We start from the raw sequence: 27,856 nt of genomic DNA, 5'->3' as shown, positions 1-27,856 counted from the left end.
CATCGATCAACATGACTTCATCTTTACAATCTTCCCGCTAAAAACTAATAGATGTTGCCAGTATCAAACATGTTGGTCAGAAAACACTAGAAATGTTTTGTGCAGGTATGTGGTACATCACCATCAACACTGGTGGCCAGTTGTGTTTTAATGACAGGTAACAATGTTGTATATTTAGCAGTGTATCATGCCTCCATGCAGACCATGCTGATGTTATAAAGCTTAAGCTAAGTTTTAAAACTGCTTAAACCAAACATAACTGGTTTATGTTTATTTGATAGGGACAGACACACATCGAAATAGACAAACTTAACAGAACAGCAGTCCGATGTTTGCATCATAGAGATTATAGCTAAAGCTAATTCACAGCATTGTCCTTATATGGGCTTTTAAACAGTACATCTAAAAACTAGTAGAAAGTGAAATAATAATCATTTAAAATAATGCAACACGATGTTGACAACATACTGTATACACAGTCATGCATGTAAAACAATAAAACATAAAAACATTAAGTATGGATACAGTTCTGTTTTTGACATAACCAAAGTTTTGTTTGTTTTTTGAACATTAAAATTGGTTACAGACTTTAAATTGGCAGGAAGTGAGTTCCTTTCTACAGATACTCTCACAGACAGAGCACTTTGTGCAAAAGTGGTTCTATGGAATGGAACCTTACAATATCCATGTAAAGCTGCTTTGGTAGATCTACTGCTGCCCTGCAATTTCTGTATATAATCATTTAATGGTTTAGGCACAAGTCTGTTTAAACATTTAAAAGTCAGTTTTAAAAGGTTATGACTTATAAAATTAGAAAAGTACAGAATGCCAGATTTAGCCATAATGTTACAGTGATGGAATCTGATTGGCTTTTGACATAAAACCTTCCAGGCCTAATTATAGAGACTTTCTAATGGTTTGAGTTTGGCTGGTCTGTGACCAGACAATAGCTCCATAGGACAGATGTGAGAGGATCATGGAGTTTAAAAAAAAACACCTCTGCACAGTGTTAGACAATTTCTAATAATTTTAAAACAGTTTATGTTTGATCTAACAGTTTTGCTGATTTTATCAACATGGCTCCTAAAGTTTAACTGAGCATCCAAAATTATTCCTAAATATATTTCTGTTCTCATCACACAACTCAGCTCAGTCGTGTGTTCTGCTTCACCTGCTTGAAAATAAAACTGCAGCAGTGATAGAAGATTTCATAGTACAGGATATTGCAATCAAGTTGATTTTACACACTTCTCCAATGTGTGTGTGGAGCACAGAATGTGTGCAAGGTGTCCCACCACAGCCATTTTGCCATTGTACATGCCGATGTTGAAGCAGCTCTTAGTAATGTCCTCAGATACTGCAGACTACAACTTCACTTTCCACTCCCCTCTGAAATCTTGCATGATGGTCTGAATGATTTCTGTGGACGGTTTTTATGTATGATATGTAGCTCTGACATTTATTCCTTGTCATTTCAGTAAAGGAATGTCCTCAGCAGAAGAAGACATGGGACAAATATGTTTGTTCAGCTTTAATCTAAGGAGCCACTTTTCAAAAATAATTAATGTTATCTGATTTGAGTTGGTTTGTTGCTTCATTGCTGGTGGCAAAATGCCAAAGTAGCTGCTTCATCTCTTGATTGTTGGACATATTGTGACGAAATGTATGCAGAACATCCAACTTTCCGGAATACAAAGAAGTAATGTGATAAAGATAATTACACATATTACACTAAGGTAAAGGAAATAGCACTAATTATCTCTACATTAGAAAACCCGTTAGTGGGTAGGATATACTGTATTTGGCAGAAATTAAATATTTATTTTCAATGCTGATGTGTCAGCAGTTCTTCCTGAGTTTTTTGCAGACACAATATAGCAGCATTTTCAATGCTCTGATGTATAACTACCTTATTTGTGTATAATTGTATCCTATGTATTACAGTAGGTGATCAGCTCAATCAAAAACAAAACATTTAATTATATAATAAAAGATTACAGTAGCAGCACCCAGTGCTCAATATATTTTTTATTGTGTAAATGTTAAATAATGAATCTGATTGGATGCTGCATCAGATCAGATACATCACAACATCACTGTAATGTAATATTGAATAAAAACATTTAAGCTTATGTGTATCACTGCCAAGTTCCATAATTTATCTGTTTATGATTCATCATGTTGTTTAAGAAACAATTTCTGTCACTTTGAAAAACATTTTTTTTTACCCCTGGGACATCTGACAGTTTTCTTTCTGCCTTATAAAGTAACTTGTGATCTAATTAAGTTACTTTTAAAATGAAGTGGTCAGTTAAGTAAATAAGTTAATTTTTCAAAGTAACTAATAGGAATAGGAACTTGGAAAAGAATGCTTGATGGTTGTGACAATGGTTGACGACAAACAATTTTGCACCAAGTGCAGATCAGAAGTTTATGTAGGCAGAACACAAGTGGAAGCAATCAGCAGTCAGCAGAGTCAGGAGGAGCAGAGAAGAGCTGCAGCATGAAACATGGCAGGAACATGGAAATCATGACATGTAGTGGAGAACATTCTTTCCTGCTGTTGTGGGAATTTATTGAACCAGTTTATCAGCATGTTTAATTTAAGGGCTAACATGCTTACTTTTATTACTTCTGCCCACTGATTGGTTCAAAACAAACCGCATATAAAGACAGAGGTTGGTGGTGTTCTGTAATTAGCTGCCAACCATTGTTATCCCTTGTTTGGCAATACAAGAACACATAGTGATCATAACTATTTCACTCATGGACGTTTGAAAATTGTAATATTGATTAGGAGAGCCATTTAAGAAAAACTGCAAAAGGGTGCAGTGAATAAAGTTGATCTGCAGTGAATAAAGTTGATCATGTGGCTGGAGTGAAATGGGATGCTGAAATAAAGCCTCTGATTGGACAAAAAAATATCAGTTTATGTCAGATTGATCTTCACAGATTTCATTTTGTTGTCATTTCTCATCGCTCCCCTCATCTTATTGGTCTGCATGATCAATATCTATCCTGATTATTATCCTAGGCACATTGTAATGTGAGTGAAAAAAAAATGAGATAGAATAACTGTGACATGTTTAATGTAAGAGAAGTATGTGTCTGTCAGGCATGTCTGGTTTTGTTTGGGCCGCAGCGCAGCAGCTCTGTATCAGATCCTGAGCTACACTGCTAATCAGCCAGTAATCCCTGCGCTGCTGATGTGACAAGTGATATGCCTTGTGACTATCATTTTCTCATCAATGTTCTTTCTGTCTCTGTGTCTCCCTGTACGTCTCGGTTTGGGGCCTGTTGTTTCGCTATGATTGAGCCATTGTTGTGACTGACTCACTGGGAGCCTGTTGGGAGTGTTTACATGTTTTTTTTTGCTCTTGGGCTGCTGGATGTTGCAACTGGTCCATTGCAACTGGTCTCTTGATGATCATTTGAGCTAAAAAAAAAGGGCTGGGGAGAGGAGGGGGATTTTCATACCACAATATTTGATTTGTTTTTTCTTTTTAATATGTTTTTCCAAGTATATTGAGAAGAGGCATATTTCACAAAACATTCTCATGAGCTCATATTTGTTCAGACAGAGAAAGCCGGTTAGTATTAAAACTCAGTTAACCTGAAATGTGGTGCAAGAAAATTTAAAGCATAACAGCTTTTTGATAAAAACCTGCTCTTGAGAAGGTAAATTAAACAAGAATGGCCTTGTACAAAAGTGTTTTCCAATAAAGTTACGTTTAACGTGATTTCACTTATTAGATACAAGATCAAACCTTTCCCTATTAAATAAACAGATATCTGGTAGTCAAACTGATGATAGTAACCAAGCTGTCTGTCTCTTCCTGTTCTACTGCTACATCTGTCTAAATTATAGAGTCTTAACTGTAGGTTCTCTTTGTCAAGTTCTATTGCAGAGAACTATAATCCAGTACTTAGTAATAGGAGCATATCAATACACCCAGCTTAAGCGTTGACACAATAAACGATATCACTTTGAAGAGATGACAAAAGAATTTTAATAAATTTAAAAATTGTGTCAGAATTCTGGAGAAAAAACTGTCAGTGTCAATCAATGTGGTAATTGTGACTTTATTCTTAGAATTCGGACTTTAAAGAGAGGGAGGCAACAAAACCAAACCCTTCAGTCTTCTACTAAAGCACCACTCACTGCCTGTGTGCTAATGACGAAGCCAACAAAGTACTTCCTGGTCCTTTTTTCTGCACAGGCAGAAATTATCGAACAGTCAGAATGAGGGCAGATGAAGTGAGGTGAGATAAGATGGAACATGAGTCAGGCCAAGTTGAAATGAGGACTCAATGACGAGGAAGGAGAAATATTTCCTCATTAGTGCTATTGGATATTGCGACTTTGCCAGAGTATTTGAAAAGCTTTTGAAAATTCTGCAGTCATTTCTATCTCACAAAGAGCATGGTCAGTTAATTTAAAGACAGATTCAGAGTCTCTGTTGTTCAGATGGAGACACCATCCTCCACCCCCTATCTTTCTGACATCACTGTGTTGAGGGTTTGTGTTCTGGATTCTTGCAAAGCTAGTGTTTTTGATGAACAGATCGTTATATCTTGACATAAAATTTTTAACTTTGCCACACATTCAGTACAAAAGCTGACAGACAGATCAAGAAAAATGTATGTAGCTTGAAGGGAAACCATTGTTCACAATGTTTAGGTTTGTGTTTTTGTAAACAGAACAGTTTGATCAATTGTTTGAAATTGGGCTGAAAAGCAGTTGCATGTCATATCAATTAATATCAGTGTCTCTGGGGAAACTAAAGAAAACAAAGGAAAAATGGCCTTCCTATTTCTATTTTAAAGTTATTTTATATCTTTTTTTAAGATCCAGATTGAGGCTGACAAGTTGATGAAAAATTAGTCCAAACCCAAGTCAGACGTTGTTGACTGCAGTTAATCTTCAAAGAAAGTCCACCCAGACCAGAAGCACAAAAACTGCAGGGCTGCTGCTGAATACAGTCACCTGAACCAGATCCTTAACTGCACTGGCTAAGAAGGAGGGGAGCCGGGGGAGGGGCTAGCATACCGTTAGAGTGCTGCTATTTTGATCAATTATGAAATCCATGAGCAGAATACTTTATTCTACAGATTTATTGTATTTTTCAGTCAGTACATTCAACACTCAAAGTACATTTACAAAATATAAAAATGAAAAATATGGGTGAAATTTTTCGATTTCTTTTGTGTTACAAACATAATAGTTGCAAACTACTTACAGGTAAAGTATTTTTGACTGCAAAATAGAAAATTTAGCTTTTCATCTTCATAAAGAGACCAAGCTTTTGCATGTACTCCAAAGCGTTCAAGAACAGCAGCTGATTTAACAGCAGCCATTTTTGGTGATTTTCGGGGGCGAGGGTTAAGGGGTTAAACATTCTGTTTAACAGAGACTTGTTCCAGAATCCAACTTTTCCAGCAAATATTGTGTGGACTATTGTGAAGCAATTCAGAAGAAATACACTTTTAATATTTTATTTTTTACCAAATTAGCTTTGCTCTAATTAAGACAGTTATAAGTTCATAATGTTGTTTGTATTTGAAGAACTCTATTACTAAAAAAAATGTGGTTATGAAAAAGTTATATTTTTTATGTAATTAATCATCAACAGTATAAATTGAAATGTGTGTTTATTTTGTCTAAACTGCCGGTTTGTATCCTGAAAATATGAATTAGGAATTTCCTCCATTGCAAATAACGGAAATAAAAGAATTCATTCCTCCCTCGTCTATAACCATGCCATAGCATTCATTTACTCTCATTTACTGCAGATTAGTGATATTAATCCTATGATGCTGAAAGAGGTATTGTGTGATGTGATAATGATGAAACAACAAATAATAAAAACAATGGGAAAACCACCTGTTTGACTAATTTCATAACATTATGTTCCAGACTCATACTACATAAATCAGCTTTGTTTGAGTGATTATGAGGAGTGAAGCATTGAATTCTGAACATTCTACCTAGTTCTGTTCTGCAGAACTAGGTAGAATCCAGTTGTTCTGAGAAAACCGCACTAACAATGATAGCAGATAGAAATTTTCTATTGTGAGGATAAATGGAATCAGTGTAATCCTGTTCTGTTGTCTGATTAGATCCTAAATCTAATCTGTATCTTGTATTTCCCTTCTCACAGGTTCCTGCAAACCTCAGGGTTGAGTAACTCAGCCATGGGCATATCGCTGGATCTTTGAGAAGAACCAGATTTCTTCACGCTCGTCACTCTCTTTCCATCTCCTTCTCCATTTTCTATGCATTTGCTATCTGGGAAACAGGGGAAGTGACTCACCAGGAACCAGACCCCATCGACCCTGCCTGTGGAACTGCCCCCTTTCCTTCAACTGGAAACCATGAAAAACCTTTTTCTCGTTGCTGGCCATTCAGGATGGCCTTTTCCAGCACTGCTATCGTTTTGTGCCACTTTTCTACTGATGGGCGGTTGCTGCCATGCCGCCCCCTCAGGCCCTGAGTCCGACTCCTGCTCCACCTTAGTTCAAAACCGCTTCTTTGGGTTCTTTTTATCATCACCAGTGTTCCCCACTGTGCCTTGTTCCTGGACTCTACAAAACCCAGATCCACGACGGTACACAACATTCATCAAGGTGACCAAACCCACAGGGGGCTGCCAGCCGTTTCAGCTGCGGACCTTCCAGTATGACTCCTTCCTGGAGACCACGCGTACGTACCTGGGCATGGAGAGTTTTGATGAGATTGTGAGGCTGTGTGACTCCTCTGTTCCTGTGGCCTTCCTGGAGGCTGGAAAACAGTTCCTGCAAATGAGGAAAGGACCTCCTCGGGCAGGCATGGCCACCCAAAATGGTGATGAGGATTTTAAAACCGAGTACCTGGTGGTGGGGAAGCGCAATCCAAGCATGGCAGCCTGTCAGATGCTCTGCCAGTGGCTGGAAGACTGCTTGGCCTCCAGCACATCCAACAGACCCTGCGGCATAATGCAGACCCCCTGCCTGTGCTGGGATAAGCCTCCACAGCTCAGTGTGGGTAATAGTTGTTATCACAATGGAGTTTACTTGGAAAACTGTTTGCCCAGCGTGAAAGGGAGCGGAAAAGATGCGGAAATAAATGGTGAGTAGTGTTCATTTTATGGCAGTTTAAAATAAAAAGTGTCAGTAGAAATTACATCATTGTTTGTGGATCGACTGCTCAGCCTTTCAAAATCACTGAAATGGTGAGATTAACAATTATCTCTGCTTCTTTTCTAAACAATAGGGTAGAAAATAGTTTTCTGCCAAGAAACTGCAGAGAAAAGAGATTTTTGTTTTTGTCTGCCCTTGGAAGGTCAGCATCGCTGTTTAGCATGCTCTCAGCAAGGCATCTGAAAAAGGGTATCTTCAGTGGCCATCAATGCAGGGGAAATGTGTATGATTTGTGAAAAGTGAGCACAGTAGTGTGACATTGCTTCAGAAGCACATAGGTGTGTTCTGTCAGCAATTGGGAGAAAGAGGGCCAGAAAGAGGCAAATGGGAGGTTTAAGGTTTCCTGTGATGGAAGCGAGCTCGGTGACCTTGCAGTGTCTGCAGTGCATTTGGTTCCTTTGCAGTCCAACAAGTGACACTTGATCGGCCTCAGGGAAGCTTTGGGAAACTGAGAAGAATCAAGTGCTGATATTGCCCTGATATTGGATAGCTGTGAGGATGCTCAACACAAAGTGGGGGGTGGGAGGGCTGGGGCTCGAGTGATGTAAATAGAGACAAAAGAAGAAGCTAGATAGGAAGAAAGGCACAAACACGTTGGGCTAAGGGTTCGTGGTTTGTAGTCTAATTGTCTGCTGCTTGATCCTGACTTCCTTCCCTCTCCCTCTGTGGACAGGATGTGGCCTGACATCTCTATCCTTGCTTTGTCAGGACTATGGCCAGAGGGATAAAACGTTTCTTGGCTCCCCTCTCTCCGGCTAACCTTTTCCAGCGTCTATCTCACATTTTTTTCCCTTGGTCTTTTTCCCTCTCTTCCTCCTCTTCTGCCTCCTTCTTATCTGTCCTACCATCACTGCCTCTCCATCTCTCCCTCCCCAGGCTGATGGTGGGCTGATACTGAGCCAGTCATGGGAAGCCAACCAAGCAAGATGTTGTACTGGATATCTCCTGCTTTATCCACCTCCAGTCTCCAAAGAACCCAATATCCCCTCGCTACCTCTGCCTCCTCTGCAGTAGTTATCACACTTATGTAATCCTGTTTATGGTGCTCAACAGCAGGGTGTGGGCTGTTTGTGCCTTAAGGTGTGAAAGTTAAAACAGAAGTATACCATTCACCATTTGCTTATGAAGGGATAAAAATCAAAGGACACATTATAGCTTTTCTGCCTCCTTGTGCTTCAGCCTACGCAGACGAAACAGCTACATCGCAATCCAAGGTAAAAGCCTATTGTTTTTTGAATATTGGCCTGGATGGATGATGGGATGGATTAAATTGGTTGAAAAAGACAAACAAAAGGCTGCAGAGAGAAAATTGGTTGTGAATGAAAAAAAAGGCCAGGGAACCAACAATTTAAGACATCCTGTGCAGCAATAAATGGGACTAGAAAGGTGTCTGTCGTGAGCAATGAATGAAGACAGGAGATACAGAGAGCACAGACAGAAAGGGATGAAAGAATTAATGGTGAAGAGGCTCACAGAGCTTAGAGGGAGAGTGGTGTGAGGTGAAACGGGTTTGACTAAGATCGATGGATTGTAGATAAGGGTTTTGTCTTGAATGTATGGAAGAATGTCTGGTCCAGCATAGACCTGAATAGAAATAGAAACCTGATAGTTTCTTATGTGTTATGTGTAATGGTTGAAAGTCACAGTGCCTTAAATGGGCACAATAATTCAGAAAAGTGCTGCTATTCAGGCTGACATCCATTGTCAGCTGGATGTGTCAAGTCAGATTTCCACATTTGATGCACATCACCTATTATTTAGTGAGGCAGAGAGTTGAAGGTGCACGGCTCTGGGTGGTTAATGGACTGGTTATACATCAAAACGTCCATTTTGACACGTTTAGCATTAATCATTCCTTTTCAGGAAAATTAATATCATAGATGTGAAAGTCTGAAAAATTTAACCACCAGCTGCTTTAAATGACTTTGATGTTCAAAACTCCAGAATCAAATGAGTCTCATAACTTATCAATAACATTTAATAAATAAAATTTTAAGAAATTCAATAGCAATTACCCAGTAACAGCACAGCTTAATTTCACCCACATATAAAATTAAGCTCTGCTATGCAGATGCTCCACTCACATGGTGATATCGGATGGTTGAAACTGAAATTTACCATCTTAATTCATCAAATAATTATTTGGCCAATTATGAGCACTCATAACTCTCTGAAACATCATCTAATTTTTTACTGTTAGATCTTTAACCTTTAAGGTAAGAGTAATGGTGCTTTTCATGCTAATTTTGGAATGTCCTGATATTCAAAGAGTCAAGGTTAATGAATTAATGAGATCTCTGATGATATATACTGATGATATATACTGATATGAGTGTAAAGTCATCTTAAGGCGTTTTCTCAGAGATACAAACTTTTGTATGTTGGGGTGAACAGCAGGACAGTGTTCCAAAGGACAGGTCGGCAGAATGTGAGGAGATCACAATGTGCTTGATCCAAATGATTTAAACAAAGACTGCAGGTATTATACAGCATTACAAGTTACCTAAGAGCTTATGTAATTTTGAAGAACATTCAGCTACAATTTAACACAAAGCACAGGAACTATCTGAGTCTTGACCTTTACAAAAGGAACCAAAGAAGATTTCACACAAACACACTGCCATGGACGTCAGCTTCCAGTTTATTTCCAGTTCAGGAAAGCCAGCTTTATGAACCTTTTGCTATGACTTCTTTCCATATGAAATATCATATGCTGATCTGTGGAAAACAGACTGTTCCCTAAGAGGCTTCTTCTGTTTTTGTTTTTAGTAAAATTTAAGTGTTTTGCATCATAAAAAGCTGAGTTGTTTGATTATTATTTTAGCACTCCAGAAATCTATCAAAAATAAATATGTGCAGATTTCCCTCTTCCCCCCACCACCTTTTCTTATGATAGAATTGTGCCTGTTCACATACACACACATTCCAGACAAAGATTTACAGTCAGTTCAGTCATCTTGACAAAACATTTAAACATTTTTATTGGGTTTAAAGTATTAAGAATCTGTTGGGAACATTGTTTCAATTTTTATTGTACTATAGATACATGATAATCTTTATAGATTGCTTCTAAGTATTGTGTTTTATAATATTGACTCATATGTAGTTTGCAACAAATTGTGTTTTACATTTATATACAAATTAAGATTTATAAAGTTTATAAAGGATAACGTAACAGTCACAGTTTATCCTGTATATTCTACATTCTTAGTGAAATGAAACTTTTTTTTACCTGCGTTGTTTATCACATCTTTATTTGACATTGAAACAATTACAAACCAGCTCCTCCTGGAGGTCTGGACATTTAGAAATAGTATTAGTATAAAAACATCTAACTATTGCTTAAGTCTAACTTATTCTCCAAGGATGTTGAAAATTTTCCATAAAGACACTCTCTTTCTGTGGAGTGCATCATTATAGCTGATCATTTTAGGCTTATTTTTTAACCCATATCCTAATTGTCCAGAATGATCCATCTGTGTTTAGCTGTTTTAAGCTGTTTCAGGGTTTTCCTCATATAATGTGGTTCCAGCTCTACTCCACTCTGACAGTTCACCCCAGCAGTTTTGGATTGCATTGAGCAAAGCACAAACTGAGTGTGTGGAAATGTGATAAACTCTTCCAAAGCTAACATAGAGTATTCATCAGGCTTCCTCAGACTGAGCAGAAAGCAGCCGTTCGTTTTAGAATGAGAAAAATTGGAGCTTTGCAAATAATGTAGCCATAATCCATTTGTTATTTTGAAAACACCACTTCTTCTGCTCTTGTTGATGAACAGTTAAGCACATCTATATTGTTTTCAGTTTAGCACCTCAGGGTTCACTGTGGAAAACTGAGCGAATACTACTTTAGAAGTGGAAGCCATTTTCAGAAATCTCTCAGTAAAATTAGTGTCGGCGTAGCGGTGCTTTGCTAAGCTAACCGGGATGACTGTATTGAATATTTTCTACATTTACTTTTAAGGTATTTTCTTTCAAATATTTTTAGGTTATTGTCTACAATCTCTAGATCCCAGTTAGTGTAAATAGAAGCCTGCTGTGCAGTCTCAGTAACCATCATCTGTGGAACACAAGACCGGATGGGATGAAAAATAGGCGGAAAAGTGGGACGCAATAAGAAATAAATAAAAAACAAGCAAAGTAAGTACAAAAACGAGTTTTTATTTTGTATGTAAAGTAAATATGATTCGTTGAATGAAAACAGTCTTCCATCCTGGCCCTGTAGAATAAAAGTAGTTGAACACTAAAACTAATATACCTTATAAGTACTAACGTCACAAGTGGCATCAAACAAGTGGAAAAAATGTGATATCCAGTGAAGTTGGTGGCTTTTGCAATGACACATTTGTTTACTTGTTGCAGGTCATAAGTAAGTAATTGTAATTTCTTAATAACGTCATCAAAATATCTTAATGTTAAATCTATTACTGGCAAAGCTATTGGACTCCAAGCAGTTTTTGCTGTGTGCAGTGATGAAGTGATACCAGAAAGAATTAATGATAGAACCCGAAAAGTGGGGGAGAGGCAACAAATTATAGCAATGAAGATGGTCTCAGTTATGTATGATGCCAGCTCAGCAAAGACAGAGGTCATGTAAGCAATTTAATAATTTAATCATTTTATATCAACAAAGTCATTACAATGGAGGGAGATGCAGCTGAGAAGGATGAGAACAGGAACAGAGCAGAGTGGAGCCAAAAGAGATGCAGCTATGATTAAAACAAACGATAATTATTGTCTTCAACTAATCTTACAAGTAGCATCATTTATTCCTGAGTAGTTTTCCATGCTTTTAAATATGTTCTACATTTAAGCCCTGAGTTATGAAGGGAGAGATGAAGCAGAGAAAACCGAAAGGTAGACGAGAGAGAGGAGGTAAAATGGCATGGGAGGGTAAAAAGAGACAACAAATTAGAGCTGCTTGTTAGACAACATAAAACCCTCAGTCTAGCTCAGCAGTAACATCTCCATTCCCAAAATAGGAAGCATGTAAAAGAGAAATTTAAAGTCATGTATTGATAAAATGAAGAACTTATAGTATGCATTCACACCAACCCTGTTTAGTCCACTTTGATGCAACTCCAGTCAGTTTGCCTAGAAAGTCTGGTTGGTTTGGGGAATGTGAATGTGTAATGAACTCTGGTCCACCTACAAACCTAGATCTAGGTTCAGATAGAGTTCTAATGCAGAGACGGCTCCAAAAGCACTAAGTGGATTTCTGGGTAACTGTAGCCAAAACAAATGCACCAAATGGCTTGTGATATTTTGTCAAAAACTGGGAGATAAGTCCTACAACTGCTAAAATCTGAGGTCACTCTATTTTTGTTTACATTTTGTGAAAAATGTCTTCTTCAGAGGTCTTCATGTCACTTCCTTCAATGGTTGGTGAGAAGGGGACAGGTGGCTCAAAGGGTTTGGATTGTTTGGCACAGCAGAATGTGAAAGAGAATTGCAGCAGCTGAAAATGGAATAAATGTTGTCATTTTTGTCCCCAATTGAACCAAGTCTACCGCACTATCAGGGGTAAAAACAACCTTAATAATTACCATTTTATTTCCTTAATCATTCAGTTTTGATTGGGTGAAACATGCTTTTACCTTTCAGCCATCATTTTATTGACATATCCTTTTTTATTTCTAGCTCCTTGTATAAACTAAAATGCATTAGTTTATTCAAGTAAGTAGTTGGGGCCTCTCACAGCACTTCCTTTGCTGCGAGAGGTTTATTAAAAGCCAGGAAGTCCAAAAAGTTCTGCCAGTGAGTGAATTGAATTAATTTTTTTCTTTTATTGTTATTTCAGACAAATATTTCACCAAGAGAAAACAACACATAAAAAAGTAGAACTTGCATATTTTCTAGGTGTAACACATACTCAAATACATGCAGTACACCGCTTGTTTGGTGACTATGAGTCTGAAAAGTAGTTTGAAGAAGTTTAACTTATTTAATCAAACCCCATTTCTATCCCGCAGTCATTCTGAATGAAAAATCCCATTTTCCCAAAGAAAAATCCCAAAGAAAAATCCCATTTTCTTTCTGAATGAAAAATAGTTCTTAAGCCAGATGTAAATAATACATACACACATATATTCAATCTGGAGAGACTCAGACGGAGATGAGAAGACAATTAGAAGAGTTCATTGACAAACAGAATTTAAAGTCTTTGGCGCTCGGGCCCCGGCTGGGGATAACGGTTATCGCAGCGTTAGCGATAGGCTTCAGATGAGCATCCCCGATGCTGTTAGGAACGTCATCCCCCGGGGCCCGGCACTGGTGGTGGAGGTTGAAGAAGGGTGCGGGCCTCAGGACCGGGCGAATGGAGGAGAAGAGGTGGTGGTGGGTTGAGCTCGGCTGGAGAGCGAAGGACACCATGGATGAAGGTCCTTATCAGCTGGGACTTGGTCGGTGATTGGACGTGACGTGGCTTGGTCCGGCGTTGATAGGTCGACGATTGTGGGCAGGTCGCTTCAATTAACGGGTCCCGGTGGGGATAAAAGAGTCTTCCAGTTTGAATTTGCGCCTAGGCTTCATTACATATATGCAATGATTAAAATGATAAAAACTGTCAAGGAACAGTCTTACTTTCAGATATTTCTGTTATTTTTTGATTGGCTATAAAGGGCTGTCAGCCGTTTCACAGCAGGGGAGGTCTGACTTTCACCTTTCTGCTTTTAACTCAAGTGTTCTGCCTCCAGTGGAAATGTCAGAATCAGTGTGAGATCACATCACTTCCATAATTCGACCACTGCTTTCTGATTATGACTGACAGATAAATAAATAACATATACTGTCCGCAAAACGTGTCATCATGTGGAAAGAAGAAATGGTCATTAGTCAGGGAACTGCTGGGAGGCAGCAGCAGCTCAGGAAAATGAATGTTAAGGCTGCATCCCTCCCTTCAAGCCTCCGCTGCTGATGTAAGGGCTTTCCACGCCACCATAAGGAGCATCGCAGAATCTGCTCCTCTCCACACTGGATGCTAACACGCCTTCGCGAGGATTAAGCTGTGTAATTGCACACACGCGCACCCATACACGAGGTATGATGTCACAGCAGAAAATAACACATGCAACAATGCAACCACGCACCAGCTCCCCGTATGTGAGTGGGTGGCTGACTGAGGGAAGTGGAAAAAGCTGATTGGTGTGTGTGCATGTGCAGAGAGCTAGGTGTGGTGTTTCCAGCGGGAACCCAGCGAGGAGAGATGGCAGCGAGACGCTCTGCGTTAATGTAGAGGTCACACTCCCTGTAGGCAGCCTTACTGTTTCTTTTATTTCAAACTGTTGGAGGGGATGGAATGAGACAGAATAAGCTTCCATTATTGTTGCTACATGTTCACCCCCTTTAATGACCAGCATCATTTCCTATAAACAACGACTGTGGTGATTATCCCCATTTTTATTTTTTTTTACCCTTGTCGAATTTGTCTGCCGGACAGCTTTAATCTAACATACTGAAGCAGAGGCTGGATGTTTGCTTCCCTGTCTCACACTGTTTCATCTTGCTGCTGAGCTTTTTGGGAAAGAAACTGCCTCGTTTTTATGTGCCACTGCTGTAGCTGTTTCAGCTGAGAGGGTGACAAAAGCATGAAATAGTCCTGCATCAGCTTGTAACAACAAATGCAAAAGATGTAGATTCAGCAGTGTTCAGTGAGTGGATCGCTGTTTACAACAGTATGTTCCACAAGAAGATAATATTCAGACTGGGAATTCTGGCTGCAGCTGCCGTTGGAATACTGTAAATAGTTGGAAAGCCATAATAATTATGATAACTAACAACTACCTTGAATAAAATAACAGTAAAAGTACTTGTTGATGTATTTTATTTTGTAAGTAACTCTTCATTGTGCTTTGGGGTGAGAATAATTGTTAAAATCATCCATCCATCCATAAATTTTCTGTACACCCTTGTCCCTTAGAGGGGTTGGGAGGGGTGCTGGTGCCTATCTCCAGCTAATGTTCCGGGCGAGAGGCGGGGTACACCCTGAACAAGTCTCCAGTCTGTCGCAGGGCAATGGTTAAAATCACCAGCTACTAAATATGTTACAGATGTCAAGCTAGAAATAACGTGAGGAACAGGGACAAACAATTTAAGCTTGTCAAGATAGGTTTATGTAAAATATCATGTTTCTCTACCCACTTTATGTCCTCTGATTAAAACAATCATATGAATTATTGTTCAACACCGTCAGAACCTGAGTGGACTACAGGCGTGTTCAGCAGCTACACTGTGGGGATCTGATTATATTGCCTAATGTTTTCAAATTCAATCCAGCGAATTCAAGAGCACCATTGATACATATACCATGACATAATGGTATAGTTGGTTTATGAATTCTTAAAATAGGCAGTTGTAAGTTTAGAGGGGGGCTCAACTATTTATGGGCAGCTGTGGTCCCTAACCTTTCTGAATACTACTGGGTATCTACTGTATTTCAAATAAAGCTTAAAAATGTGCATGGATGTCAAAGTCCTCATCCTGTCAGTGATCTAGAAAGGCTTGCTAATGAGCCATTGAGCCATAATTTGATTCAGCTGTGTTGAACCAGGTAAAGAACTAAATCATGCAGGATACGGCCATTGAGGACTAACTTTGGACACATTGGACTCAAGGGTATACCAGATATCATTCAAACTCTGATCACTAGACGTGGACAAATTATTTCGTTGTGATCCTTGATACATCAGGAATATGCATCAACGGAAATCTGAGCTCCACTGTAGCTGCATTATGTAACTTTTATAAAAAATGTTTTACATATTTGTTCTAACTGACACTATGTGGTGACAGTATGATATGAGACAGATAATCAATTAAAAAGAAATTAAGCTCTTCTGCCCTCGCTCAGTTCTAACTAAGCAACCAATCAGAGTCAGGAGGAGGGTCTTAGCATTGTCTATCATGCTTGTATACTCGCTACCAACACAAATTCGAACAAAATATGAAGTGGACCTAGGACTAAGTTTTAACTTCTGATAAAAAATTTAACGCATCATAGATGCAGCTGTTCTACTTCAGAAGTTTGCTAGAGAACATTAGAGAACAATTAGCATCACAAAGGCCAAGGAACGCAGCAGACAGGTCAGAGACACTGTAGAGACATTTAAAGTAGGCTTAATAATTTAGCATTCTCACAATAAAATTACCTTTCTTGTTCTTACAATATGTGACCATGCTTGTCTGCAGTTGTTGTTTTTTTTTATTTTTGTCCAATAAAATGCTCTCCCTTGTCAGTAATTTCATTTTCAACAAGCCAAAAACAGACCAAGCAACAGAGTAACCAAGACTATAGTGTGTAATTGGGGATGGAAACAAAAATCATACTTTTTTGTTTTTTACATACTCGTTCATGGTCTTTTAATCTGCAAAACATTGATCTTGAAAACTTGAAACTTCAGCTGCCTCTCAGGTTGGCCTACAGTAGGTGAAGTAGCAGCCAGTCTCCTTCCTGGAGGCAGCTGGTGGACAGCGGATCTCTCCTCCCTTAATTCATGCTTTAATTAAGCAATTTTACTGTTGATAGTTACTGCTTGATGATAAAAGCTGTGGTCCAGGATGAAAATGGTAAGCAGACAAATGTGGGAGTGTGTGTACATCTCCTAAGTGAGACACCATCAATTTCCAGACAGTTGCAAAAAAATGTGAGATTTAGGAAGCGGAAAAACAATCTGAGTTTTTTTCAGTAGCTCTCATCAGTCATGTGTGACTGTTGGAGAATAGTCAGCTGATGTAAGGATGCGATAGAGAAGCCTCGGCTTTCTGACAGCCAGCTTGTGACCACACTATTCTTTGTCCATTTTCTCTCTTTTTTAGAGAAATCTAGCCCTTTCTTCCACTATTCTGTTACTGAAAGACTGCGGTACCTTGGAAGTTTGAAATTATGTGTGCGTCAGGGAGAAAATGGAGAATTAAAGTGAGTGTTGGCGGTCTCCTTGGCTTTGAGGACATTTAATGTTAGTGTGACTGTAGTTCTTCACATTTGTACAATGAAGATGGATCACAGCGGACCTCGGCGAGGCCCGCGTTTACTGCTGCCCTGTGCGGGAGCCGGAGCCATTCATCTGTGCTGGTGTGCCTCCCTGTCCTTGTTAAGCGCAAGCGGTGGCTCTGCAGGATGGCTGTAAAGGCTGCTCTCCTTGGCAGTATCACCTGAAATGACACCCAGAGGTGACACACTGTCACACCCACAGCAGGCACAGGACACACACTCTGATACACAGAGCCACAATGAGCTGAACGGATCTTAGCCAAAGCCTGACACGGCCAGGAAAAGGACTCATTAGTGTAGACATCTTCCATGAAATGCTTGAGCAACACACACACAAAAGCAAATAAGAAGAGCAAAACACACACACAGGCGTGCACACATCTGGGTGCGCTTCATAGAGGACCTACCTTCTGAAGTTAAGCTGTGCTGCAAATTATATTAGCAGTGTAATTCTGAGCCCTACTTGCTGTTTCCTGGACATGTTTTGATCTGGTTGGGATGTATGATACATCTGTGATGCAGAAATAATTTTTTTAAATTAGATTTTCCACCTTAAGCTTTGCAGAGTGCTGTGTCACCCTATAAACTGAAGCTACTGTCACGTCTCAGGGATTTCTCAGCTGCAAACAGTGGCTTTGTGCATACAAGTACTTCATCATATAGGTCAAACTCAATCTGCTCATTGTTGGGTTTTTATTCAACTGGACACAATGAAGAGCAGTCTCCTAGGAATGTATGACGTAGACAAGCTTATTATGGGCATGGGCAGAGAAGAGATTTTCACATGATGGTAATCTTGAGGAAAAACACATTTCTCAGTATCAATATGCAGTCTGGCTGTTGAATTCAGTTAGATTCACATCTTCACAGCCAGTTTAGGCTTTCTCCTATTGACTTGGATTCCTCTGGTAGATTTTCTACTGGGCCAATCAGCAAACAGAAGAAGTAGTGATTCATGATGTTGATTTTCTACTCTGTTTTTGTATTATAGTCTGCCTGTAGTTTTATTAATGGCAGTGGAGAAAGTGAAGGAAGCCATTCATTCCGTGTTGGTCACACTTCCACATAATGTATTAACATTAACATCCTCCTCGCTCGGTTCTTCTCGCATCGCAGTGGAGGATGGTTGTTTACAGTGCAGGTAATTTCTGGTAAGCTCCATAGCGATGAACTGTCATGGACAAATGTTAGTGATTGGGTAACATTTAAAACTTCAACAGAGTCCACACCTCCAGGAAGCAATTGTTTCTCAACAGCAGACAGCTCAGATGCTCTGGATGAAGCAACGCATAGAACAAGGGCTTGTTTTTTACCAGGCTCACACAGCACAGCTATCACAGCATTTACTCAAATAATTAAAGTCAACACAGAATAAGATCAGTTATATAATGACAATGGATATTTAAATTTCTATCCAGACTATTACAGATATAATTTTATTTGCAATATTCAGGTTTTGTTATTTACATTCTTAATTACAGATACTGTTCTGCTTGAATTGGTGGGCAATTTTGGTATCTGAAAATGTAGTGTAGAGTGCTTAAGTTTTTACCTTTTTTTATTTAAGCTGAATTATGGGCTTTATTATGGAAAAACAAATAAACAAAAAACAGCGGTTTGATGTTCTGGATGAATGGAAACATGCTTTTGCATACTAGGACCTCAATACCCTGAAATTTGGTAGTATTAGTATTACAATTACTACCCAGGAAAATTAGGATGTTGATCTATTTACATTCAGAATTAGTCAAATGGTGAGAGGCAGGGTAGGCCTCTCACCTATACCCTGGTGTCCACCCTTATTGTAATTTAGGGTGGACAGTTAAGCCATATTTTCATGTTTTCTAATGCTGAATAGAAAAAGAAATTCCCAGTAAGGACGTGCAACCTCCACCCAGATGGGTTCCAACTTAAAGTGAACTAACAACCATCTTTCTGTGTGAAGAACTGATCAGTGTTCCAGCAGTGCAGACCTACTAAGTGCTTTAGTATTACATTTTATTATAAATAGTCATAGAGGGTTATTTTTCTGCCATGATGTGGTTTGTGCCAGACGGCAACCATTATTCATCCTATAAAGCTGGACCCGGAAGGTTGTTAGGAGAAAACAAATGTTTTGGGGCCTTTTATAGTGAATCTATTGGGTCAGTTACCAACGCAGATGGTATCCATACCATTACCAGATCAGATTAATGACTGAAAGCTGAGAGAAAGAGAGAAAAAGAGAGAGAGAACTCAGACTGAAAAAAAGCAGGATTTTTATTAACTTAGTCAGTTTGGTCTGTCAGCCAATACACCCACATCTGCTTCTGTGAATCATGTCTAGTTTCAAATAAGCATCTATGGCTTATCACACCTGTAGGAAACCTCTATGAAGAGGAGCCTCTAGATTAGTATAGAAGTTGCTGCTCTTCCTCTCAGGTTAGATTCATGTGTTTTGCATGGCGGCATAACAACATAGCACACTTTGGCTCAGTACATTGTCCACAATTCATCGCTGCATATGACATTTTGAATTAAAAGGCAAAATTGTCTTTTTTTGAAAATTCAAAGAAAACAATATAACAAGGCACTCATCAGTAACAGAAAAGATAAACATGATAAACTGAGCAGAATAAAAGAATACATGAAAAAAGAATAGTCACACAAACTAATAGTATGAGGAAAGTAAAACAGGAAATGTTACAAATGAAAAAGGATTTTCAAAACTTAAGTTAAAGTATTAACATATTGAAGATTAGGCTTTTGTATTGTAATGAGTATTGCATGCAGTACTCAAGGTGCATTAAATGCAATGTTCTTTCATGAATTTAATCTTTTAATGTTTAAACCTAAACATTAAATGTGATGGAACGGAATCACATTTAGCCTCAAATAATATTGTAACATCAATGAGAATGTTACAATATTGTAAATAGTACATTTCTTCAGTTTTTGTTGCATGTAAATGTGCATTGGTCTGTGCAGCCATGCACATGAAGTGCATGTAAATTATCTGAGGGGTATTGTCATTCTCACTAATAAAGAATATGGTGTGGGTTCAGCAGATTAACTCCAACAGCTCAGGTATGGTCAAGTATGGTGACTCTTAAGGTGGACAAGGTGTAGACAGCACCAAGGTGTGTGTAACTGTGAAACAATGGTAACTTTGCTCTGCTGAAGGACATCACCAAAGGAAGGATGTGGAAGGAGTGTGTGTTCAGAAATCATACAGACGATGAATCACTAAGTAGGTTCTTCAGATTGCTCAGAGCGATCACCCTGGAGCTCTGCTCAGAATTCGCTGAACAAAGGCAAACTAGTTCTAGGAGCAGTTCAAGATCTCACTGTGATGGGATTCCTTGCAATTGGAGCATTTCAGTGAGAGTTGGCCGATGTCAGGAATGTCCCAGTCATCCCTCAGCCGAGTCATGCCAGCAGTGTGAGACAGTCCCATCTGTATATCACCCATACATGAAGTTCCCCTACACTGAAGCTGATCAGGCAGCAATGAAACTGCAATTTGCAGTGATGAGCCTAAGTCTCTCCAAAGGACTGTCTGGCACAGCGGCGCCATATTAATTTTTAAGGTGGGGGGGCCATGGGGTGTTTTGTCATATCAGTTACGCACTTTGAATGTCAGGCACGCAATTGTTAAAATGAAGTATGTATGAAGGTTTTGTCATAATTAGATCATCTGCTTAATGATTAGATCAATGCGTCAAGCTATGTCCAAAACAATGAATATGTGTTGTGTCTACAAAAGGCTAGTTTCTTTGTAAAGCAGCAACTTTTCAGGCTGCGAGGCATGTGTACAAATATTCATACACAGCCTGACACACTTAAGTAATTGCTCACCCAGGGGCGCCTGCAAGATATTATCGGAGGGTAGAACAACACTATCACGGCACCTGACCCGCAAAAGCACAACGCGCATCATGTGTGTGTTGTAAAAAACCAGCAAAACCAGCGCATGGCCCACTAAAACAGCTGACCAATTTTTTAAAATTATGCCTAATAATTAAGGCATGAAAGCAAAGCCTACCCATATGATAGGAGGATGGAGATTCCCATGTTCAGGTGGTTTGTCAGATATCGAGAGGAGGAGAAGGTGAAGCAGCCATGCTTGATTAATATCTACTCTTTTGGCAAAGTTTCAACTAGAATTAACTGTTTAACCCGCAATCAGGCATGCAAAGTCTATGTGGAGACGAGTCAAGGGCCGTTGCGGCGCATTTCAAGCGTCAAGTGCGATTTGAACCGTTTGGAGCCTTTTGAGCCTTTAAAGCTTCGAGCGACTCTCCACATAGACTTTGAATGTAAACCAGACACGCCTGACCCTCAAAACGCATTTGGTGTGGACGCATCATAAGCGGATTAAACAGTTGTCCAAGTGGGTGACCCGTCAAACAAACAAACAAAAAAAAACAACTCATAAACCGGTGACCCACCAAAACCACACTCAGTAAAAAGTTCAGGTGGGATCCAGACTCTTAGAACTGCGGAAGGTTCAAACTCTGCTCATTCATTTTTAGCTTACAGAAAAGAACCAAGCCGCCAAATTTACAAAAGTAAATTCACCAAAAACACTTAGGCTTAAGCATGCCCACCCTCGTGGACTCACACAGATGTGCACTATGTACAAGATGTTTTGACACATAATATCTTTTTTTCACTCCTCAACGTTGTTAACAGTAATGAGGGTTAGAAAATGAAAAAATCCAAAAATTATTCTTTTCTTTTTTTACTAAAAGGAAAATCTCAACACAGTGCTTACAGCCATACAGCTGCGGGCCAGGCACCCCTGTGCTCACCTACTCATTACAAGTATAAAATACGCTGGATACAGCTATGCCGAGGATGCATAGAAATGACAAAATTGATGACTGGTAAAATATTTAGAACATTAAAAAAATATAATAATGAAATAAATGTCAAATATCCTCCAGCAATACCAGTTTGGAGTAGCAGAACAACCTAATAGTTCCAGCGTATCATCAACAATACGTTGATTGTTGATGATACGCAATCAGCAACGCTATCTGGATGCTCTGGGTCTGAAGCCAAAAGGCGGTGCAGATTATACTTGCTTTTCCTTTAATTGTACGGGAAAGAGATTTCTGAGTGGGACAGATAACCAAACGGACCGCTGACAATATTTTTGCTGTGCCCAGTGAACAGCCAATCAGATTTTTTAAAAAGGTTTTATTGGCTTGAGCAGCCTTTATTTGATAGTGGTTAGACAGGAAATTGTGTAACGAGAGAGGAGGAAGCCAAAGGTCATCAGGCCAGAACTGGAACCTGTGACGTCCGCGTCGAGGACTAAGGCCTCCATATGTGGGTTGTGCTTTATCCCTGCGGCACCACCCACCAATCAGATTTATATAGATAACGTGTGCAGTGACATGTTTATGCATGGTTTCTCACATCTGAATTTTTTTGTGCATCGCACGTTTAAGTAATTGTCACTACATCAAATTTTAATGTGAAAGCAAGCTCTGATTGGTTGTTTTTGACCAGGAATGGTGCATTTCTTCAGGAGGCTGTAGTAGCACTGAGAGGAGGTGAAGAACCTCCACCTTTTCCCAGATTATCTATCTCATATTATCCTGTCAAAGAATTTACATATTTTGTACATCTTCAAATAATACTTTTTTGAAGAGGTGTGCGTAAGACTGACATGACTGTCATAAACATGACATAACACATGTCATGAAAATGGAAAAAAGGAGTCTTGTTTTTAAGTTGCCACTTTTATTGGACTTTTAATGCAGGTTTTAGTTGAACTTTGCATTGAAAGTGTTAATTACCAAATAATGCAAACTTGACACTTTTCATGGACTTTTAATGCAACTTTTAGTGCAACTTTACATCACAAGTGTCATTTTTTTACCAAATGACACTTCATGACAGTCATTAATGTTCATGAAGACTCCTTCGTGTTCCTAGCAGGTATATTGTCATGTTTATGACAGTGTCATGTCAGCCTTGTACACACCCCTTCAAATAAAGTGTTACCACATATGTTTAACATCATAGTTTTAATAAAAGTTAAATGCAGCAGCTTTAAATCAAACTATATCTCTATGCAGATTTTAGCTCTTCTTTAAATGGGTTTTTGCAAAAAGAAAACTGATTAGTCTTCTTCTTTTAACCATGCTGAGAAGTATGATATGCCATTCCTGTGTTTTCTCCTTGGTATATAAATATGTTTTGATTGTGTTGCTAGGTGTAGGTTAAGCACTTCCACCAGTCTGTAGTTACTGACAATAGCCAACATTTATCACCTTTCCTCAGCTCACCTTTGTGGAGAGACTGAAGTGGAGGTTTTGACCAAGCAACAGACAACATTAAAATTAAAAGCTGCTAACATTTGAAAATAGTATAAATTCACATGTTTCCAACAATATATCAGTTTATATATACCAATATATATACCAACAATATATCAGTTTCAGTATAGCTGTGCCCACACACAGAGAGCCTGAAGAACAGTTTATTCCTGTCAAATTTGGAGAAACTTCTGTTCAGCCAAGACTTTTTGGATCCTCTATCCTGCAAATGATAGGGTGGGCCTCATCTCCCTGTCTTACATAATGTTGTCACAGTGTTCTCAGCAACTGTGTGATGGACGCTGGAAGTGTCCATCTCAAAGTCATATTTGTTTTAAGTTATATGGTCCAAAGCTGTATGGAGGTAATAAAACATAATTAATAAAGAGATGTGCATTTCCTACATTAAATCGTATAAACAAAGTCCAACTGTATTTAGTGCTTAGTTTATGAGGACTCTGAAACATATTAATCATTCAAGAAATAAACATGTCCTCCATCCACCAAACTCAGTTAAGAATTGATGCAACATGAAAAGAGTCTCTCCAGTGCTGCTGGAGAAATGTGCCTTTTTTAAAATGCATGCATTCAACGCATCTTTAACCTGGTTTATGCATTCATTACGGGTTTGCGTAGGCAGCTGTGAATGCCACTATGTGCAGAAGTTTATGGAGGAGTCCTCCTGTCTTAAAATGACATCCAACTGATACACTCTTCATGTCTTTTAACAAAATGTTATTTTCTGCAGGAAGATAGCTTACAAGGGAAAAACATGCATCAACAGTTGCTGATTAGAGAATTAATAAGAAACATTCAAACATTCTAGATCTAAAAGTCTATTCAATATCTACCTGACAGGTAGACGACTGGCACCTCGTTGTGTTTTACTCACATTTCCACATCAGTTTCTTCACTCTTTTCCAACATATTTTAAAACACACATACACATTTGCCCAAAACAGAGAAAGGCAAAGATCTTCTATTGAGGTGTTTCTTAGATGTGTCAGAAGTCTATAAACATGGAACCACACGTGGCAAAAAAAAAGTCAACAAGAACAGAAGCCAGGCTACTTTATGACAGGGATCTAATCTGATGCAACAAAAAAACTTAAGAACCTATTTGCATTCTTAAAACATGTTACAGTATTGTTGTTTTGTGGACAGTTGTATTGATCAAAATCAAGGCAAATACACATCTCAGACCATGAGTAAACAAAGATATTGATTAAACAATGCAAAACCAGATGCTTGATTGCTGAGTAAGGGCTGCATACAGTACATAGTTTGTTGTTTAAAACATGTTTATTTAAATAACACCATCAGTGCTAATAGGGGATATTTTAAAGAATTTAAATGTGCAGAATTTCCTGAATGGGATTTTGGCGCAACTACAAACATGTGTGCGGGTTTGCAGGTAAAGCAGAACAAGAGCAAGGAGTTCTAATGTGTGATGTCTGATGTGAACATCCAGCAGTCAGTGCTGAGTTCCTGCCAGAGAACCTCTCCAGAGGATTCACTGTTTGCTTTCCATGTTCGGTTGTGTTACATTCTATATCAGCCTCAGAAAAGTATAATATTTGTTTAAAATATGAAAGCTGAAATTGAATTCAACATCTCAAAAGACCTGGCTCCTCCCCTCCGCCCCCCTCCCGTTTAACTATAAGACATTGTATTGTGGCACAACCTTGTTTTCTTTCATTGAATATTTTCATTCTGAAGCACATTTGTTTGATGGAAATTGTGGTGTTAGCCAGCACCACCCACAGAATGTATTTAAGTGGGGTGCAGTGTGGAATCTGGGACCAGCAGTGTGTTAGTTTTAAATTCTTTGTAACAGCGAGCACCTTTCTGGGCCGTTCTGCTGATGTAAAACTATATATTGTTTCATGTAGCAAGCAGTTACTTTCTTTGTTGTGCTATAACAACTCCAGGTATCTCTGATTTTAAACAATCAGCATGAAGAACTCAGATGCCTCTAATCTTGTTTCATACATTCAGGGGTCCCCAAAGTCGGTCCTCGAGGGCCGGCTCCCTGCATGTTTTAGTTCTCTCCCTGGTTTAACTCACCTGCATCAAATGATGGCTCGCTAGAGGCCTAAGAAGAACATTGATATGCTGAAAAGGTTGTTGGTACCACCAGGGAGAGAATTAAAACATGCAGGATGCAGGCCCTTGAGGACTGACTTTGGGGACCCCTGCATTACATGGAGTTCAGCTGTGGTAGAGGCTGGCTCACATTTATTGGATCTATTCAGTGTCTTACAAACAAAAGGCAAAAATGCTACAACAAACCTTCTCTAGCTTCAGAATCCTGAATTCCTTATGGTTTAAGGAATGGTTTAGCAGGGGTGTCAAGCTCCAGTCCTCAAGGGCCGGTGTCCTGTAACCTCTAGATGTCTCTGCTGCACCACCTGAATAGAATAATTAGGTCATTAAGGCTCTGGAGACATGATCTATACAAGGAGGAGGTAATTAAGCCATTTCATTCCAGTGTTTTGTACCTGTGGCGCATCTAAAAACTGCAGGACAGTGGCCCTTGAGGACTGGAGTTTGACACCTGTGGTTTAATGTGAGTCTTAATCATAGTTCTTGATATTAATTGCTGATATTGTAGTGTTTGTTATTTTAGTACTAAAGCCGCAGCAATAACTGATTTGTGGCCTATTTCTGATCTACTGATCCTACAAAACCTCAAAAATGCATAAGATTTTAGCCAGTTCTGATTTTTCTTAGGAAATGTAAAAAGCATCACTAATTTTTACTGTACAAATAGACAATGTCACACTGTGTGGCACAATGTTTAGTAATTTACATTTTGTTGTAGAATTTCACATCTTGTTATGAGAGTAGCCAGGTGAGTATTGTTAGTAATATTCACTATAATCACCAGTCTGTTAGTGTATTCTCTGGCAAACACATACCATCCATCCATCCATCCATCCATCTTCTTCCGCTTATCCGAGGTCGGGTCGCGGGGGTAGCAGCTTCAGAAGGGAGGCCCAGACTTCCCTCTCCCCAGCCACTTCTTCTAGCTCCTCCGGGGGAATCCCGAGGCGTTCCCAGGCCAGCCGAGAGACAAAGTCCCTCCAGCGTGTCCTGGGTCTTCCCCGGGGCCTCCTCCCGGTGGGACGTGCCCGGAACACCTCACCAGGGAGGCGTCCAGGAGGCATCCTGACCAGATGCCCGAGCCACCTCAACTGGCTCCTCTCGATGTGAAGGAGCAGCGGCTCTACTCTGAGTCCCTCCCGGATGACTGAGCTTCTCACCCTATCTCTAAGGGAGAGCCCAGCCACCCTACGGAGAAAACCCATTTCGGCCGCTTGTATCCGCGATCTCGTTCTTTCGGTCATGACACATACTTTTAGAAAAAATTCTAAGCTTCCCAAAAGGCTGCCTGCATTTCCAGATCCAACATGTTCCATGACAGTCAGTGTTTAATGGCTCATAAACAGAAATCAGCACAATTTTGCTGGAATATTTTGAAGATCACTCCCTGTTTAAAAGTAGCCACCACACCGAAATGAAAACCAACACTCCTCTCTTCTACATAAAATTCCTTTTTTTTTACCTCTTTTGTGCTTTCTCTAACTTCAATTGTTTCAATGAATAATAATGCACTTTCTTCTTGAGCAGCTTCCACAATGCGAGGTGTGTCGTGGTCACATCGGCCCGACAAGGTTTAGGTACGGTGTGTTCACTGACGAGAAAACATTGGATTCCATAACATTTGTCTTGAAGGCAAGTCATAACTTCATCATTAAGCATGAAGTTAAGGATGTTTGTAACCTGCGCAAAATAATCAACCCGTGTTTTCTTTTGGCGGGTCAAACTGACAGCACACTTTAAGTTCCGGGTCAGAGTTCACGTAACAGCACATTCACATAACAACCAGCGTCACAGAGTCCATCAAGTTCAGCAGGTGTGAGCAAATTGGACTATTTGAAGGTTGTTGTTCTTCACACCTCATGATCTTCAAATTAATATACAAACAAAACAATTGGAAACTGTGAGAGGCAACATGACAGTTAACACTTTCAAATATGAAAGAGTGTTGTACAGAATTTAGTACAGAGCAAGTTCATGAGAGAGATTCTACATTAATTGTGATCTAGGTAAAAAAAACACATAGCAACATCAGTTTATGTAATTTTAACAGCTGGTTTATAAATTACCAAAATTATTTGCAATACTTCAGGATTTGGAGAAAGTGCTTTTTAAGTTCCTGCCTTGTTTTTAAAGCTGGAGGCTTTTTAACATGGAGAAGCAGAAGTCTGTTTTTACTCCACAAATCTGGAACAAATTTCCAGAAAACTGCAAAATAGTCAAAACACTGAGTTCCCTTAAATCTACGCTAAAAATCGAACTGTGTAGTTACCTTT

At 39.2% G+C, this 27,856-nt stretch overlaps 1 protein-coding gene across 7 annotated transcripts in view; it reads left to right on the top strand.

Annotated features, from left to right (window-relative positions):
• The window catches only part of adgrb1a (adhesion G protein-coupled receptor B1a), a 176,973-nt gene that overhangs the window by 32,601 nt on the left and 116,516 nt on the right, over positions 1-27,856 (top strand). For all 7 annotated transcript variants that reach the window (XM_028016652.1, XM_028016656.1, XM_028016654.1 and 4 more), the window contains exon 2: positions 6,162-7,108. In XM_028016652.1, the coding sequence (XP_027872453.1) occupies positions 6,376-7,108 (733 nt within the window). In that variant the 5' untranslated portion in view covers positions 6,162-6,375. The remainder of the gene's footprint in view (positions 1-6,161; positions 7,109-27,856) is intronic.

The sequence above is a fragment of the Xiphophorus couchianus genome, chromosome 5 (genome assembly GCF_001444195.1).
Source record: "Xiphophorus couchianus chromosome 5, X_couchianus-1.0, whole genome shotgun sequence".
Lineage (NCBI taxonomy): Eukaryota > Metazoa > Chordata > Actinopteri > Cyprinodontiformes > Poeciliidae > Xiphophorus > Xiphophorus couchianus.
The sequence above is the reverse complement of the archived record's forward strand: the minus strand, read 5'-3'. Positions and strand labels throughout refer to the sequence as shown.